Below are 17,592 nucleotides of genomic sequence, written 5' to 3' on the forward strand. Positions count from 1 at the left end.
ATCACTTTTATTAGCTGGAATTTTAAAACATGGAAAGTATTTTACATCTGGAAAAATTGGACATTGATCCTCAAGCCCCAGAAGCAGCTCTTGCCTTTGAACTCTGGCTTGCATGCTTCCAATCGTACTTGGAAGAGATTCCCGTGACTGAGCCTGTTATCATGCACAAAATCCTCCTTTCCAGATCAGTCCATAGGTATACTCCCTTAACAGGGACCTGCTGACCTACCAAGGCGCACTGGACGCCCTCAAAAGACAGTACCTGCGGCCGGTGAACACCGTCTACGCAAGACATTGCTTAGTGATGCGGCGGCAGCGGGCCGGAGAGTCAAGCGCTGAGTTTGTCCGGGCCCTACAGACACTCGTGCTGGCCTGCGACTGCAGGCGACTGATGGCGGAACAGCATGCGGACCTCCTGGTACGAGACGCCTTCGTTACGGGGATCAGGTCAGTGTACGTGCACCAGTGGCTGCTGGAAAATGCCAACCTTACCTTACGCTCGGCGATTGAGCTGGCCGACACGCTGGAGGTTGCTCTGCACAACGCTGATGCTGATCAGCCGCGCGATCTCCCGCCGGCCCCTTGGACGCTGCAGATCCCGCCACCCGGCCAATCGACCTCAGCTGCCGCCACTCGTAAGTCCATGAACTCCCCGCAACCCTCCGGCGAAGCGACCACAGCTGCTGCCACTCACGAGTCCGCACAGTGTTACTTCTGCGGACTCGAAAAGCACCCCCGAAAATGCTGCCCGGCCTGAGAAGCTACCTGCACCAGCTGCGGAAAGAAGAGCCATTTCGCCAAGGTCTGTAAGTCTAAACCACGAGCGGGGTCGAGCAGCGCTGCGTGCGAGGTATGGGGGCGGCCATCTTTGTCGGCGCCACCTCACCCCACCTCCAACCCACGGGTGCTTACCGGGAACCAAGACGGCGATCCAACTCTGGCCTCCGTAACCCTCGACCAAAGCGCCCCACACCAGCTTGCAAGGTCAATGATGGACATCCTGGTGGAGGGGCACAGGACTAGCTGCCTGTTTGACACGGGCAGCACTGAGAGTTTTATTCACCCGGACACGGGGCAACGCTGCGGACTCGTGACACAGCCGGTAAGCCAGAGGGTCACCATGGCTTCTGGGTCACATTCCACAGACATCCAGGGGGGTTGTGTAGCGACATTGGTGGTGCAGGGCACAGAATATCGGGACTTTGCGCTTCTGGTCATGCCTCAACTGCGCACGCCTGTGCTGTTGGGGCTGGACTTCCAGAGCCACCTAAAAAGTGTGACAATGGCGTCTGACGGGCCCCTCTCACCACTCGCTGTCAGGAATCCTCAGTTTTGTGGGACTTCATCATATACCCAGCTACTGACCCCACACACACCGACCCACACATTGCACCCAGCACCATGCCGATAGCTGTGCTACTGACACCAATTGCAGCCTCTCCACCCTCAAGATCCCTCCCCCATCGCTGTTCGCCAACCTGACGCCCGACTGTAAACCTGTGGCAACTAAAAGCAGGAGGTACAGCGCGGGGGACAGGGCCTTCATTCAGTCGGAGGTGCAGCGGCTGCTCAGGGAGGGGATCATTGAGCCAAGCACAAGTCCTTGGAGGGCCCAGGTGGTTGTTGTTCAGACCGGGCAGAAAAATAGGATGGTCGTGGACTATAGCCAGACCATCAATAGGTTCACGCAGCTTGACGCGTACCCCCTGCCCCGCATCACGGATATGGTCAATCAGATAGCTCAGTACAAGGTGTACTCGATCATAGATCTGAAATCCGCTTACCACCAGCTCCCCATCCGCCCGGAGGACCGCCCCTACACCACCTTCGAGGCGGGCGGCAGGCTCTATCACTTCCTGCGCGTCCCCTTCGGTGTCACGAATGGTGTCTCTATCTTCCAGAGGGAAATGGACCGGATGGTGGACCAGTGCCAACTGAAGGCCACATTTCCATATCTGGATAACATCACCATCTGCGGTCACGACTGGCCGGATCACAACACCAATCTCCAACGATCTTTCCAAGTGGCCAAAGCTCTGAACCTTACCTATAACAGGGACAAGTGTGTGTCGGAACCACCCGACTCACTATCCTTGGGTATGTCGTGGAGAACGGGGTCATTGGCCCTGATCCCGACCGTATGCTCCCCCTGTTAGAACTCCCTCTTCCCACCACCCTCAGAGTCCTCAGACGGTGCCTGGGCTTCTTTTCCTATTACGCCCAATAGGTCCCTCATTACGCAGACAAGGCCCGGTCCCTGGTCAAGTCCACTGCATTTCCCCGCTCAGCCAAGGCCCGCATGGCCTTCAGCCGCATTAAAGGGGACATTGCCAAAGCAACGATGCATGCGGTGGACAAGACCATTCCCTTCCAAGTAGAGAGTGACGCCTCCGACTTCGTGCTGGCTGCTACCCTCAATCAGGCAGGAAGGCCGGTAGCATTCTTCTCCCGTATCCTTCAAGGCCCCGAAATTCGGCACTCCGCGGTGGAGAAAGAAGCCCAGGCCATAGTGGAAGCTATTAGGCACTGGAGGGATTATCTCGCCGGCAAAAGGTTCACCTTGCTGACCGACCAGCGCTCAGTTGCGTTCATGTTCAGCAACCAACAGCGGGGCAAAATCAAAAATGATAAAATTTTGCGGTGGAGAATAGAACTCTCCACCTACAACTATGATATCCTGTACCAGCCTGGAAGGCTCAATGAGCCCCCTGATGCCCTATCCCGGGGAGCGTGTGCTAGCGCACAGCTCGACCAGCTATATGCCCTCAATGCAGATCTTTGCCACCTGGGGGTCACCCAATTTTACCATTTCGTGAAAGCCCAGAACCTGCCTTACTCCCTTGAGGACATCAGGACGATGACCAGGGACTGTCAAGTCTGCGCTGAGTACAAACCGCACTTCTACCGTCCTGAAAAGGCGCAACTTATCAAGGCCACCCGCCCCTTTGAGCGACTGAGTGTCGACTTTAAGGGCCCCCTTCCCTCCACCGACCGCAATGTCTACTTTCTCAACATTATCAACGAGTACTCACGGTTTCCCTTTGCCATCCCCTGCCCCGATACCACTGCCACATCCGTCATAAAAGCCCTGCGCCAGCTCTTCACTCTGTTCGGATATCCCTGCTATATCCACAGTAATAGAGGGTCCTCCTTTATGAGTGACGAGCTGCGCCAGTACCTGCTGGCTTGGGGCATTGCTACTAGTCGGACCACAAGCTATAATCCCCTGGGAAATGGACAGGTGGAGAGGGAGAATGCCACTGTGTGGAAGGCCACACTTTTAGCCCTTAAGTCAAAGGGGTTGCCAGTCTCTCGCTGGCAGGAGGTCCTCCCCGAGGCACTCCACTCTATCCACTCCCTGTTGTGTACGTCCACCAATGCCACCCCTCATGAGCACCTCTTTACTTTTCCCAGGAAGTCTGCCACTGGGACCACCCTACCGGCTTGGCTGACGTCCCCAGGGCCAGTGCTGCTCCGGAAACATGCGAGGAGCAATAAATACTCCCCGCTGGTCGAGAGGGTTCACCTACTTCATGCGAACCCCCAGTATGCCTACGTGGTCTTACCTGATGGGCAGGAGGACATGGTCTCCGTCCGCGACCGGGCACCCGCAGGAGCAACAGACCACTACCCCGAACACTCCACGGTAACTATGAACCCTGTACCCACCGAGGTGTATAGCCACCTGACACCGTGCACACCAAGCCCTACACAGACTCCTCACGATACTCCCATACCGGGCGCCATGCACACGCATGAGGGATCACTGACGCCTAATGGGCTGGCACCTCAAGTCAGGCCAGAGCCAGCACAACCACCGTCTCCGGTGCAATCATCACCGGCACCTGTGCAATCACAGCCGGTGCTACGTAGATCGCAGCGACAGATTCGACCACCTGATAGACTTAACCTGTAAATATACTTGTAAGAAACTTCGCTCCATGGGGACTCTCTTTTAAAACAAAGGGAGGGGGGTGAATGTGGTGAACTACATATACCTGTCTGGCACCCCCCCCCCCCCCCCCCCCCCCGCTGACTGCTCCTGTGGCTCCTCCCACAGACCCCTGTATAAAGGCAATTGGAGGCACTACTCCTCCCTCAGTCACCAGGATGTTGTGTGGTGGTCTCTTGCTGCTAATAAAAGCCTATCGTTTGCCTCCCGTCTCCGAGAGTTATTGATGGTGCATCACTTTCCATATCAGTTTATCATGGAGAACCTTACCAAAGCCATTGCTGAAGTCCGTACACACTACATCTACTGTCCAGACCTCTCTTGGTTACTTGTTTGCAAAATTATAATTCATGAGACATCCTCCACCCCGGATAAAGCTGTGCTCACTTTCATATGTGATGAAGACTCGATTGCACTGTTCTCCCTGGATCCCACTAATATTTCTCCCTCAGCTATTACTGAACAAAATACAAGTTATCTGGCCAATTCCATCTGTGGGAGCTTGTGTCTATTATATTTTCTTAATAGCAATGATGACTGAAGAACTTTATTGGTTGTTTAGTCTTTTGGAATATGCTAAGAATGAGCAGGTATACAAAGAAAATAGTTTCTCTCTCTCTTCTCCATTAAATTAATCTTTGGCAACATTAGACAGGCAACAAATAAAAAATAAGCAAAATTGTTTGGTAGTTTACCAAACAATTAACAAACAATTACCAGGTTACTTGCTCTTCCCCTCCCAGCCTCTCTGCTGCTCTACATAAGATGAATCAAATACAACTGGAAATAGACTAACGAATGCAGGTGCCTTCATACCTCGTGTCACACTTGCGGTAATTTCCCCGATGATCTTTGCCACAGTTGCCATAGGTATCCCCAGCAACATTCACGCTTTCAAAACATTTTGTTGGAGCAACTCGAGCTCCTGAAACAGCAGAGAAGATGATCAATTGGGGAGTAGGACCTCACTCAAAACCATCAACAGGAAATGCCAGAAAACTTTTAACAAGTAGCAATGACATTCAAAGTTTAAGATAGTAATTTTAAACTAACTTGCAACTATCAACAACTTTCTTGTTGATATGTTGATATACCAAAATATTGAAGCAAAGTCAATAAATGTCGGAACCACTGTACATTTCTACATTGGTCATGTGCAGATGGACTAACCTGTAATCTGAGCTAACACCTCACTGCAATCTAGCTTCCAGCAGGCATGGGTAACCTTCCTGTTTAAGGAGACACAAGAGCCTGCAAATGCTGGAATATGGGGTGAGGAACAAAGAGCTGGTGGAAGTCAATGAGTCAAACAGCATCTGTGGGAGCAATGTCCCGATGCAGAACATTAACCACCCCTCTGCATCTACAGGTGCTGCTGACCTGCTGAGTTCCTCCAGCAACTTGTTTTTGCTCCACTATGGGAGCAAATGGGAATGAACATTGTGCAGTCATCAGCAAACATCCCCAATTTACAGTGGAAGGAATGTTATTGAAGAAGCAGTTAAAATAATTGGAGCTGACACAATGCTCTTAGGATTCCCTGCAGGTCAGGTCTGAGAGCCACAGCAAACTTCCTCCATGCAAAATATAACTCCAAGCATTAGATGATTTTCTTTGATGCCCATTGACCACAATTCTCCTTGGGACCTTGATGCCATACTCAGTCAAATGTTGCCTTTGATTTCAAAAGCAGTTGATCTCATCTCATTTCTGGAATTCTGCTCTTTGGTTAATATTTGGTCCGAGGCTGAGGTGATGAGTGAAACTCAAACTAAAACATTAATACGTTACTGGTGCTTAAGTGTTGCTTGATAGCACTATCAACAAATACAGTAACTATGCTGACTATTGAGAGCAGACCTTAGGTAAATTGGATTTAAAATTCTTTTTATGCACAGATCATATTTCCACATTGTTGGGTTGATGCTAGTTCTGTAACTGTACTGGAACAGCTTGGCTGGAGGAACAGCTAGTCTTCAATATTGCAGCTGATGTGTTGGCCTGTAGCCTTCACTGTATCTGGTGCTTTCAAGCATTTCTTGATATTACACAGAATTAATCAATTTAGCTGGAGTATCGCTTTTCTGAGGGTGAGGTTGTCAGAACAAAGCTTAAATAGATCTCTATTTGACATTTCTGTTTGAACATGATTGTGAATGCTTTATTCCTCACTTTCAAAATCACATGCTGGGCCCCGCCATCATCGAGGAGACTCCTCCCCGCATTCCACTACCATTCATGATCTCGTGTAGTAAGGCTTCTTTCCCTGGTTTGGTTGCCCCCATCAATATTAGTCCTGCAGTCAGCATCTTCCATTAATAAAGACATAATCTTTTCTACTTTGTTGCCAAGTCTTTGCTGTGTACAAAGTAGTTATTGCAATTACCCAGGTTACAAATGAATCCTCTTATTTAGCTAAAGAGCTCTTCAGGAAATCTTGTTGCTGTACAAAGGGCTTTACAAATTCAAGTTCTTTCAGTGCTTCATCTGTCATTTACAATACACCCCTTCCAACATAGACTACAAGTCAGCTGATTTTTTGACCAACTCCAATCCACCACCACCACCACCTTTCCCAAAACTTTCTTAATATAGAAAACAAACAGAACACCAAAACTGAAAGCAGGGTCACGGAGACTTCCCTTTGATCTTACCAGCACCCCAAAGCAGCACACACTGGTTTTCATAAGTCAGGCACATCCCATTGTAGCAATAAGCCTGACCTCCATCACAGCTGACCCCGTCCATTTGGTAAAAGTTGGCTGGACAAAATTCCGAGGTGCCAGAACAGTACTCAGGTAGGTCACATGGTCCCGATGACTTCCTGCACACTGTGCCAGAGCTCTTCAACTAGAGGAAGAGAAAATTTGCCACAACATGAGTGAGAGCTATCTTGTAATACCTTTGGAAGTCACAAGTCAATTTCAACAGAATGTAGGTCTAGATTCATCTAGGAGTCCTCGTGTGTTTACCACAGGTTCTTTACACCTGAATGAGGACTCTTGGTAAACCATGATTATTTGTTTTTTTCTCTCTCCATTCCTTCACTGAAGGGTGAGAAGTCTGAAGAACCATCACTCAGGAAGCTCTAACAGTGTATGCCAACCGTCAGAGAGTTTTAGTCCAGTGAGCCAAATAGTTCAGTATTCAAGCCAGTCTATGAGAAAGGTTAATAAGCTTTGCCTGCTTTAGTGCAGTATATTAGTTACTGGGCTCATCTTGGTAAACATGCTGAATTTATGCAGTCGGGAGTTTGCAAGGTTACATGGAGCTGCACTGACTTTCAGTCCCTGAATACAAGCTCTGCCAGTTCCTTTCCTCATAAGAATACAGTGGCTCCCAGCAGGTTTTATTTTCAGTAGCCCAGAAAATTTCTATCTAATGGTGAATTACTGGACATATGCAAAACATCAGATGCAAATAAATTGTACAAATGAAAGATAATGGGTTCTAACCTTGCAATTATGACAGCAGATCCCATGAGCGCATTCTGCATTTACCTTCAGAGTGCAGTTATTAGCATTACAACAAATGTTGGTACATTCCTGAAAAACAAGTACAAGCTATGAAGAACAACAATAGCAACACATACTTAAACATATGTTGCTGAGACACGCCACATAGATTAGAGAGGTTTATTTTAAGTCATGAAGAGATTTAGAATGAGCTCCATAGTCCTATTCTTGAACAGAACTAATCAGTCTGCAACCCTCAATCGGGCATTATTCCTCTCTGTGTCCCAGCCATTGACCAGGTCCTCATTTCTCCATGAATACACGTTTTTGTGAATTTAAGTGTGCTCTATAGAAAGTTTTATTTTTGGGAAACGTGGAATTGCTGGGTTTGGTTTAATGGTGAGGTTGTTTTGTTTGAATGTGGCTGAGTTGAACTTTCCTTTCACAGACCTTGAGATTGGTCTGATTTTTTTTGTCGAAGAGGCATGATCGGTGAGCAAGATCAAAATAATCGAATACGGTCAATGTGACCGGATTTCAGAATCCAGCTCCCTGTCACTGCTATACACTGCTGTTGACCAGTAATAATCCCACTAAAGACTTGAAGTGTATCACTACCACTAGCAATACCAACAAAAGACCTACACATCCAATGCACAGTGGAAGAATTACACTACAGAGTTTGGAATGATATATTGGTATGAAGAGAGGAGTGGCTTACTATCAGAAAACAACTAATTATGTCATTTTTGAACTGGTAATTATTAACTATTGGTTGTCACAATTATCAATATTAGGGCCTCAGCTATTCACACACTATGATGAGGATACCCAGCCTGGGGTACACAGACCCCTTGGTTAATAGTAGGGGTTCATGGCATAAACAAGATTGGGAAGCCCTGCTCTGTGATAATGACCTTGATAACTGAACTGCATATTTTGTAGGCAAGGAATGAAAACCAATAAAAGCTTCTTGTCCTGGAACCAAGGCTGCTGTTGGTACAAAGACAGGTAAGTTGTCAGGAAGATGCAAACAGCCTGCAGAGGAATATAGATGGGTAACATAAGAGGGCATTAAGTTGGCAGATGCAGTATAATATGGGGAAGTATGAGATTATTTACCCACTTTGGAAGAAAGCATGAAAAAGAAAATGATTACTTAAATAGACTGAAAAACTAAATGTTGCAGAACCAAAGGATCTGAGCTCCCAATGCTTGAAACACAATATGGCAATGCTATTAGGAAAAAAAATGAATATTGGTCTTTACTGCAAGGGGAATGGAATATAAAAGTAGGCACTGTTAAAACTAATAGGGATATCATGTATAATATTGGTCTTTATATTTAAGGGAAGACTTGTTTGCATTTGAGGTATTGCAGAGAAAGTTCAGTAAGTTGGTTTCTGGAAAAGAGGATGAAAGGTTAAACGTATTGCATCCATCACTACAGGGATTTAAATGAATGAGAGGATGTCTAAGAATATTAGTGAGACTTTAATAGTCTAAGGGGATTGACAGGATGGATGCTGAGAGCATGTTTTCCCTAGTAGGGACATCTAGAACCTGAGGCCATGGTTTCAGATGAAGAGTTTCCCCATTTAAGAGAATAATAAGGAGAAATGTTTTCCCTTAAGCAGTTAGGACATGAGGTCTCTGGAGATAGAGTCAAGGCAAAAATTGATATTTGAACGATAAGGTACAAGGAAAGAACAGGAAAGTATTATTCATGTCATTACTGGATCAGTCAATATTTTGATGATTGGCAGAAAAGACTAAGGACACTAATTATCTACTCCTGTTCCTTTTTCTTACATTCTTATATTATATCAGTGATGTAGCAAGGAGGCAGAACTTAGCACCGCTTCCCTATTCTCAACTCACTCAAGGTAGGCCAGCAATCAAGATCACAAACTTAGATTTGTATAACATACTGTAAGTAAATAGTGATTTAACCATGTCACAGGAGCATTTTAAGAGGCAGCAATAAAAACTGTAGTTAATAATTCAGGCTCATGTATCACAGATAAGGAAAAGAGCTTCCATTTGTAGTGTCAAATTTCAAAGTTAAAAGTAAATTCAAAGTAAAGTAAAATTCATTCAGAACATTAGAATAACATAATGTGCATCATTGTTAGTTAAGGTGACCCCTGTTCTCCAAACATATCTGCCAATTCATACACAGATGGGTCCCAGCAACACAAGTTACTAAATAGTTTGTTTTTATTGGCACTGGTGACGCATTGACCAACAGACCGGAGAGATGGGCTTGTTCTTCATGACGACTTTAATATCTGCCTTGGTTTAACAATTCATTTGAAAGACAGCATTTTGACTGTGCAGCACTCCATTGGTACTGCATTAGAGCAGTGGTCTTTACTTTGTATTCAAGTCTCTGCAGCAGGGTATGATCTCCTGGTTCAGAAGTGAGAGTCATGCTGACACCCAAATAAGTGAACTGAGTTGTGATAAAATGGATCATATTGTGTTGCCTCTAACTCTTGAGAGGGATTCTGTTCTGTGGCTGCTCTGATGCCTCCTTCTTACTCAATCATGCATCAAAGGAAAGTGAAGGATTGCTGGAATTTCCCTGCTCTCCCATTCCACCTTTTGATGAAGTGCCATATAACCCTTGGAGAAAGTAATTTCTCTCTGAAGAATACATGGTAATCAAGGTTAAGAAGCCCTGCACAATATGTAAATATTAAAACCTGAAGGGAATTACTGTGATCTTCTCAGTATAGCCAAGGTTCACTTCAAGAGAAATTTGCTAGAAAATGTGGACTGTATAAACTTGAAAACCAAAATAATTCAGCTTATAAGCAGAGTCTTCCCATGCAGCAAAATGGCCTCAGGAAGGGGCCAGAAAGCCCAGCATAATACAGGCAAGCTCATTCAAAACCAAAGTAACTTAACCCTTTTGAAAATTGCTGCAGGATTCTGAATCAAAAATATGGGTAGATATTTTTCAGGGTCGAAGGAGAACTGAACTGTATGCAAAAGAGCTGGCACATTTCCTCCCTTACGGCAGCATATACGTCATTGTCTGTGAAGCCTCACGAGTTGATGAAAGGTATTTACATAAAAATGCAAGTTGCTTCTTTCTTTGACAGCAAGCCTGGCACAAACACCACGGTTCAAGAAGGAGGCCATCACTTTAGAAAGTGTGTGAAGACCAGGCAATAGAAGTTGCCTTTGCAAGCAGTGTCAACATGGAAATAAATCTAAAGCGAGGAGCAACACCTCATATTCTGTCTGGTAGCCTCCAAACTGATGGCATGAACATCAGTTTCTTCAGCCTTTGGTAATTATCCACCCTCCTTTCTTCTTTCTTTTTCCATTCCTCTATCTAGTTCAGGGGCTTTCAACCTGGGGTCCAAGGGCTCCCTACTAAATGGTATTAGTATTAAAAAAAAAATTGGGAACCCCTGATCCAGTTACACTCTTAGCCATTCTCCTCACCTGCCCAACATCTCCCTCCAGCTCCCTTCTTTCTTTCTTACTTCATAGTCAATTGTTCTCTCCTGTCAGATTCCTCCTTCTTCAGCCCTTTACCTCTTTCCCCTATCCCCTCCCAGCTTCTTACTTCATCTTTCCTCCACCAACCACCTACCTTTCCCCTCACCTAAGTCTCACCTGTCACTGCTGGTTTCCCTACACCCCCCCCCCCCCACCTTCATACTCTGCTTTCTGCCTCCTTCCTTTCAAGTCCTGATGAAGGGTCTCTGACCAAAATGTCCTATGGTTTATTCCAAAGATGTTGCCCAACTTGGTGAGTTCCTCCAACACTTTGTCTGAGCTGCTCAAGATTTCCAGCATCTGTAGAATCCCACTGTGTACACTGCTGTCATTTTATCTATTAACTATCAGAATGTTTTTCCTTCACTCCTTCATATTCACATTGAAAATTCATGCTCAAAATGGCAGAAATATCATTTCAAAGAGTACGCTCTTGGTCCATTTGGTAGTTAAAAACATAAGAAATTTAGTCCTTGTATCTGCTTCAGTGAGATCTCTACAGACCTCCTACCTCCATTACACTTTCCTTCAAAGTCCAGTCCTGTGGCTACAGATGCTGGGAGAGAGCCAGAAATCAAGCTGCTGGAGGAACTCAGAAGGTCAAGCAGCATCTGTAGAGGCAACAAGATGTTGTGTTCGACCTTGAGGGAGGGTCCAGAGCACACACCAGGAGCCCGGCATGCAGGATCTTGAACTGAACTTTATTGATAACGCTGCTTGTACAATATGTGAACTCTTCCCATGTGGGAGTGGCTACCACAGTGGCATAGGATTAACCCGTTAACTACCACAACACAAGACGGTTTGTATTTTGGGGTGGGACCTTGCACAGGAACTGAGAGTGTGAAGAGACGATAGCTAGAATGAACAGGTTAGGGGAAGGCTGTTGCTAATCTGAGGTAGTTTCTATTTCAGTTTGGTTCTTGGATCGAAATCACCAGTAAAGCATCCATAATGATCCACAAAATATAAGTTAAAATTACCGCAGACACAGAGGCTGGCGTTTATAGGATAATGACAGGGAAATGTGATAGTATTATCCTAACAACTCAGGGCAATTTTGGCATACAAGATCATGGGAATTTCTATTCGCCTCTGGCAGCAGAATTATTCTGGGGCTGAATTCTCCATGAAGTTCAACATGACATAATGAACTTAAACTAAATGCTCTAAGTGATTCACAGATTTTCTTCTGAGAAAGAAAGATATTATTCAAATCTGTGCCAGGTCTGAGTGCAATTCCCTTACCACATTCCTTCTGACCAATCCTGTCTCACATTCCCATCAACACTATCCTAGTTTTCCTATCACCCAATGACCTACATATGCAGATAATTTATAGTGGCCAATTAACCTACCACTCCAAGGGGACAACCTTGTCATGGATTGGAGGCTTGGATGCCTCAATGATGCAGAGAACGATGTTGGCTGGGGTCAGCGCTATATGCTTTGGCTGTTGGTAAGGGTTACTCTTGCTAAACAGGTTAAAGGGTAGAGACCAGACTAAGAGTGGTCCAACAGTCCTCTAGGTTTGGGGTTTCAGCTGAAAGCTTGGGACCCTGACTGTAAAGCAAAATTGTTACAGAAACAGCAATGAAGAATCCCTCTACATCTGAGTGCGATGGCGTTCCTGAGTCTCCACCCAGGATTTGCATGACTGACATGAAGGAAGCCCTGAACACCACCAGAGATGGAGGACTTGCATTGCTGCCCTAAATGCCAGCAGGGTAACCAGCAGTAAGTAAGTAATTAACCTACCAACCTACTAATCTTTGAGATGTGTGAAGTAACCAGAGCACCCAGGGGAAACCCATGCAGTCACAGAGAGAACATGCAAACTCCACACAGCCAGCACCGAAGGTCGCTGGCGCTGTGAACCAGAAGCATTACCAGAAGCATTGTACGATCCAATATTTCACACTTGCCAAGTTCACGTCAGTCGCATGGATACTTGATTTGAATAAAATTGCCACAAGTCTTCAATAAGAGTCTGGTCATTTAGAAAGAGTTTCAAATAAATTCATTAGGTGGAAAATTATCTTTCAGATCTTTCAAAGAATTGTTCCTTTACAAATTCTCTAAGTGCATGCAGGTGTTTAAAAGGGATGCAAGTATTTATTAGTGTTAAAGTGTTCCCAGGTTTTTAAGCACTGAAATTCCTTTACCATATACAAGTTATTTTAATACCTCAAACTATTGGAAATTTCAAGTGTTTTAAAGAATGTAAAGCTTTTGACACTTCTGGCTAACTTGGCAGTGTGTCAATGTTATACTTTTGTTGTGGGCTGAGCATGCTTAGACCAACTCCACACAGATTCTCTGATCCAGACAGCACTTCTGAAAGCTAACAGTTTCTACAAGTTCCCTTTAAGAGGATCTAGGAATTTTTTTAAACTGAAGCAATCAATCTAATCCCAAAGCTACCCATTAGTTTGTTTTGCTACATCTGGGGAAAGTGCTGTTTATAGACGAAAAATCTGGGAGCGTGGACCTTGTTTTCTAAAATCAGCATTGACACTGGATGCCTGGACTAAGACTCCTAGTCCTTGGAATCAACACTGAAATGTACAAAATCACAAAAAAATGTAATGTTACCAACTGGATGTGTTCAGTTTTAAATTATGTCCATTATCCGAACTAATTCCCACAGTAAGTCAGTGATGTCACAAGAAGAAAATGATGCTTAGATCAATGATGTGGGAACATTCTAGTTATGTGTCACAGTCTGGGAAGCTCTTGGAGAGAAATAACTTGCATTTACTTAGTATAAAATAAAAAAATAAACATACAAGAGATACTCAGAAGGTCAGGCAGTATCTGTGAGGAGGGTGCAAGTTAATATTTCAGATCAATAACCTCAGCAGCGCTGGAAGAATTAGAGAACAAGCATCTGTCAAGCAGAAGGATGGAGGTTTTTCAAGAAGGATGGGTGTTCTTGAAAGAGATCATTGTAAAACAGAAACTGCAGATGCTGGAATTTTGAAATAAAACCAGAAAACAATAGAGCCACTTAGCAGATCAGACATAATTTTTTTGTGCCTTATAAATCAAAATTCAAAGTAAGTCTATTATCAAAATATATATAAAAAGGATCTAGTGTATATAGCAAATAAACTCTTCTCAGGCTTCTAGTTGGGTACGGGTTTTGATTTTAACCGATGTTTCTATAACAAGCTCTGCTATCTTCATCGGGAATGATGTCTGGGCATAGCTAAGCTGGTGGTAATTATATCCCCATCATCAGTCCCTCATGATTGGTTAGTGCTCATCCAATCAGGTTTCTGTTGTCCCACCTTGCTTACAATCAAATTCCAGTTCTTTTTGGAGCAAGACCTCCACCTTTGTGATCACAATGCCATTAGTTTCAATACAATTATGGAGAGAATAGGATTGGACCCAGGGTTGAGATTTTTGATTGGAGAAAGGCTAACTTTGAGGAGATGCAAAAGGATTTAGAAGGAATGGATTAGGACAATTTGTTTTATGGGAAGGATGTAATAGAGAAATGGAGGTCATTTAAAGGTGAAATTTTGAGGGTACAGAATCTTTATGTTCCTGTTAGGTTGAAAGGAAAAGTTAAAAGTTTGAGAGAGCCATGGTTTTCAAGGGATATTGGAAACTTGGTTAGGAAAAAGAGAGAGATCTACAATAAATATAGGCAGTATGGAGTAAATAAGGTGCTCGAGGAATATAAAGAATGCAAGAAGAATCTTAAGAAAGAAATTAGAAAAGCTAAAAGAAGATACGAGGTTGCTTTGGCAAGTAAGGTGAAAATAAATCCAAAGGGTTTCTACAGTTATATTAATAGCAAAAGGATAGTGAGGGATAAAATTGGTCCCTTAGAGAATCGGAGTGCACAGCTATGTGTGGAGCCGAAAGAGATGGGGGAGATTTTGAACAATTTCTTTTCTTGAACAATTCACTAAGGAGAAGGATATTGAATTGTGTAAGGTAAGGGAAACAAGTAGGGAAGTTATGGAAACTATGACGATTAAAGAGGAGGAAGTACTGGCGCTTTTAAGGAATATAAAAGTCTCCTGGTCCTGACAGGATATTCCCTAGGACCTTGAGGGAAGTTAGCGTAGAAATAGCAGGGGCTCTGACAGAAATATTTCAAATGTCATTAGAAACGGAGTGCTGGAGGATTGGCATATTGCTCATGTAGTTTCATTGTTTAAAAAGGGTTCTAAGAATAAACCTAGCAATTATAGGCCTGTCAGTTTGATGTCAGTGGTGGGTAAATTAATGGAAAGTATTCTTAGAGATGGTATATATAATTATCTGGATAGACAGGGTCTGGTTAGGAACAGTCAGCATGGATTTGTGCATGGAAGGTCATGTTTGACAAATCTTATTGAATTTTTTGACGAGGTTACTAGGAAAGTTGATGAGGGTAAAGCAGTGGATGTTGTCTATATGGACTTCAGTAAGTCCTTTGACAAGGTTCCACATGGAAGGTTAGTTAGGAAGGTTCAATCGTTAGGTATTAATATTGAAGTGGTAAAATAGATTCAACAGTGGCTGGATGGGAGATGCCAGAGAGTAGTGGTGGATAACTATTTGTCAGGTTGGAGGCTGGTGACTAGTGGTGTGCCTCAGGGATCTGTATTGGGTCCAATGTTGTTTGTCATATACATTAATGATCTGGATGATGGGGTGGTAAATTGGATTAGTAAGTATGCAGATGATACTAAGATAGGAGGCGATGTGGATAATGAAGTAGGTTTTCAAAGCTTGCAGAGAGAATTAGGCCAGTTAGAAGAGTGGGCTGAAAGATGGCAGATGCAGTTTAATGCTGATAAGTGTGAGGTGCTACATTTTGGTAGGACTAATCAAAATAGGACATACATGGTAAATGGTAGGGCATTGAAGAATGCAGTAGAACAGAGTGATCTAGGAATAATGGTGCATAATTCCCTGAAGGTAGAATATCATGTGGATAGGGTGGTGAAGAAAGCTTTTGGTATGCTGGCCTTTATAAATCAGAGCATTGAGGTTAGGAGTTGGGATGTAATGTTAAAATTATACAAATCATTGGTAAGGCCAAATTTGGAGTATTGTGTACACTTCTGGTCACCGAATTATAGGAAAGATGTCAACAAAATAGACAGAGTACAGAGAAGATTTACTAGAATGTTACCTGGGTTTCAGCACCTAGGTTACAGAGAAAGGTTGAACAAGTTAGGTCTTTATTCTTTGGAGCGTAGAAGGTTGAGGGGGGACTTGATAGAGGTACTTAAAATTATGAGGGGGATAGATCGAGTTGACGTGGATAGGCTTTTTGCATTGAGAGTAGGGGAGATTCAAACAAGAGGACATGAGTTGAGAGTTAAGGGGCAAAGGTTTAGGGGTAACACGAGGGGGAACTTCTTTACTCAGAGAGTGGTAGTTGTGTGGAACGAGCTTCCAGTAGAAGTGGTAGAGGCAGGTTCGATATTGTCATTTAAAGTAAAATTGGATAGGTATATGGACAGGAAATGAATGGAGAGTTATGGGCTGAGGGCAGGTCGGTAGAACTAGAAGGGCCGAGATGGCCTGTTTCCGTGCTGTAATTGTTATATGGTTTGTTAAAATTCTTTTCCTATATTTTTATTTCAATGGCTTGCTTCACCAGGTGGCCCCAAAAGCCATTGGTGAGGCACAGTAGTTTTGTGCCATCAAAGTCAATCCTATGGCCATCACGAATGTAATATTCTGCTACCGCCGATTTCTTCAGGTAACCCAAATCACATCACGAATCCAACAGATTTCATAAATATAATAACCAACATCCAGCTGACCCCAGAGGACATAATGGTTAATTTCAACATGGTGTCCCTGTTGATGAAAATTCCCATTAGGGACAGCTTGGTCCTCCTTCAGTCAAGGTTTGATGAGGGTACCATTGACCTTTTTGAACACGCCCTTACATCAACATATTTCCTCTATACCGGGAACTACTGTGAACAAACACACGCAGTGGCTGTGGGATCGCCCTTGCCACTTGATATTGTTAATTTCTACATGGAGGACTTTGAGGAGAGGCTCTGAGGCCATCACCCTTATGCCTCAAATGCTTCTTCAGACACATTGATGGCTCCTTTGCAGCATGGCCTCATGGACTCCAGGCACTTCAACAGTTCCACCATCATCTGAACATTCAATTTATGATGGAGATGGAGAAGAATAGTTGCCTTCCATTCCTGGACATTCTAATATGTCAGAAACCAGATGGTAGCCTCGGACATGGTGTCTATCAGAAACTCACTCACACGGACTTATACCTCATCAATAACAGCTACCATCACATCTCCCAATGTAGAGCAGTTCTTTCTACTTTGATTAACCATGTAAAAACTATTTCAGACCCGGAGAGTCTCCATGAGGAAATAAGACGATTACATAAGATGTTCCTACAGAATGGCTATAAGGTGAAGGAAATCAATCAGGCCCTCAAAAGGACCAACGGAAAAACCAGGAAACCTAACACGAAGGAGCCCATCACTACTGCCTGGCTTCCCATGGTGCCATGGTTTCTGGAAGGATCACCAGTGTCCTGAAGAAATATTGGTTTAATACCACCACAAACCAATAAGGTAGCTCAAATCACAGCTTATGCGGGTCAAATATGACCTTGGACTCAGGACAGCTGAAGTTTACAGGATTCCCTGTGAATGCAGAGCAGCATAA

At 44.2% G+C, this 17,592-nt stretch overlaps 1 protein-coding gene across 1 annotated transcript in view; it reads right to left on the reverse strand.

The window, feature by feature from the left end:
• adam19b (ADAM metallopeptidase domain 19b) overlaps positions 1 to 17,592 on the reverse strand; it is a 194,753-nt gene that overhangs the window by 29,546 nt on the left and 147,615 nt on the right. The window contains exons 13-15 of the mRNA XM_073067881.1: positions 7,408 to 7,497; positions 6,607 to 6,802; positions 4,769 to 4,877 (exon numbers count right to left, since the gene is read on the reverse strand). Coding sequence (XP_072923982.1) covers positions 4,769 to 4,877; positions 6,607 to 6,802; positions 7,408 to 7,497 — 395 coding nt within the window. The remainder of the gene's footprint in view (positions 1 to 4,768; positions 4,878 to 6,606; positions 6,803 to 7,407; positions 7,498 to 17,592) is intronic.

This window comes from Hemitrygon akajei, chromosome 15 (assembly GCF_048418815.1).
Source record: "Hemitrygon akajei chromosome 15, sHemAka1.3, whole genome shotgun sequence".
Lineage (NCBI taxonomy): Eukaryota > Metazoa > Chordata > Chondrichthyes > Myliobatiformes > Dasyatidae > Hemitrygon > Hemitrygon akajei.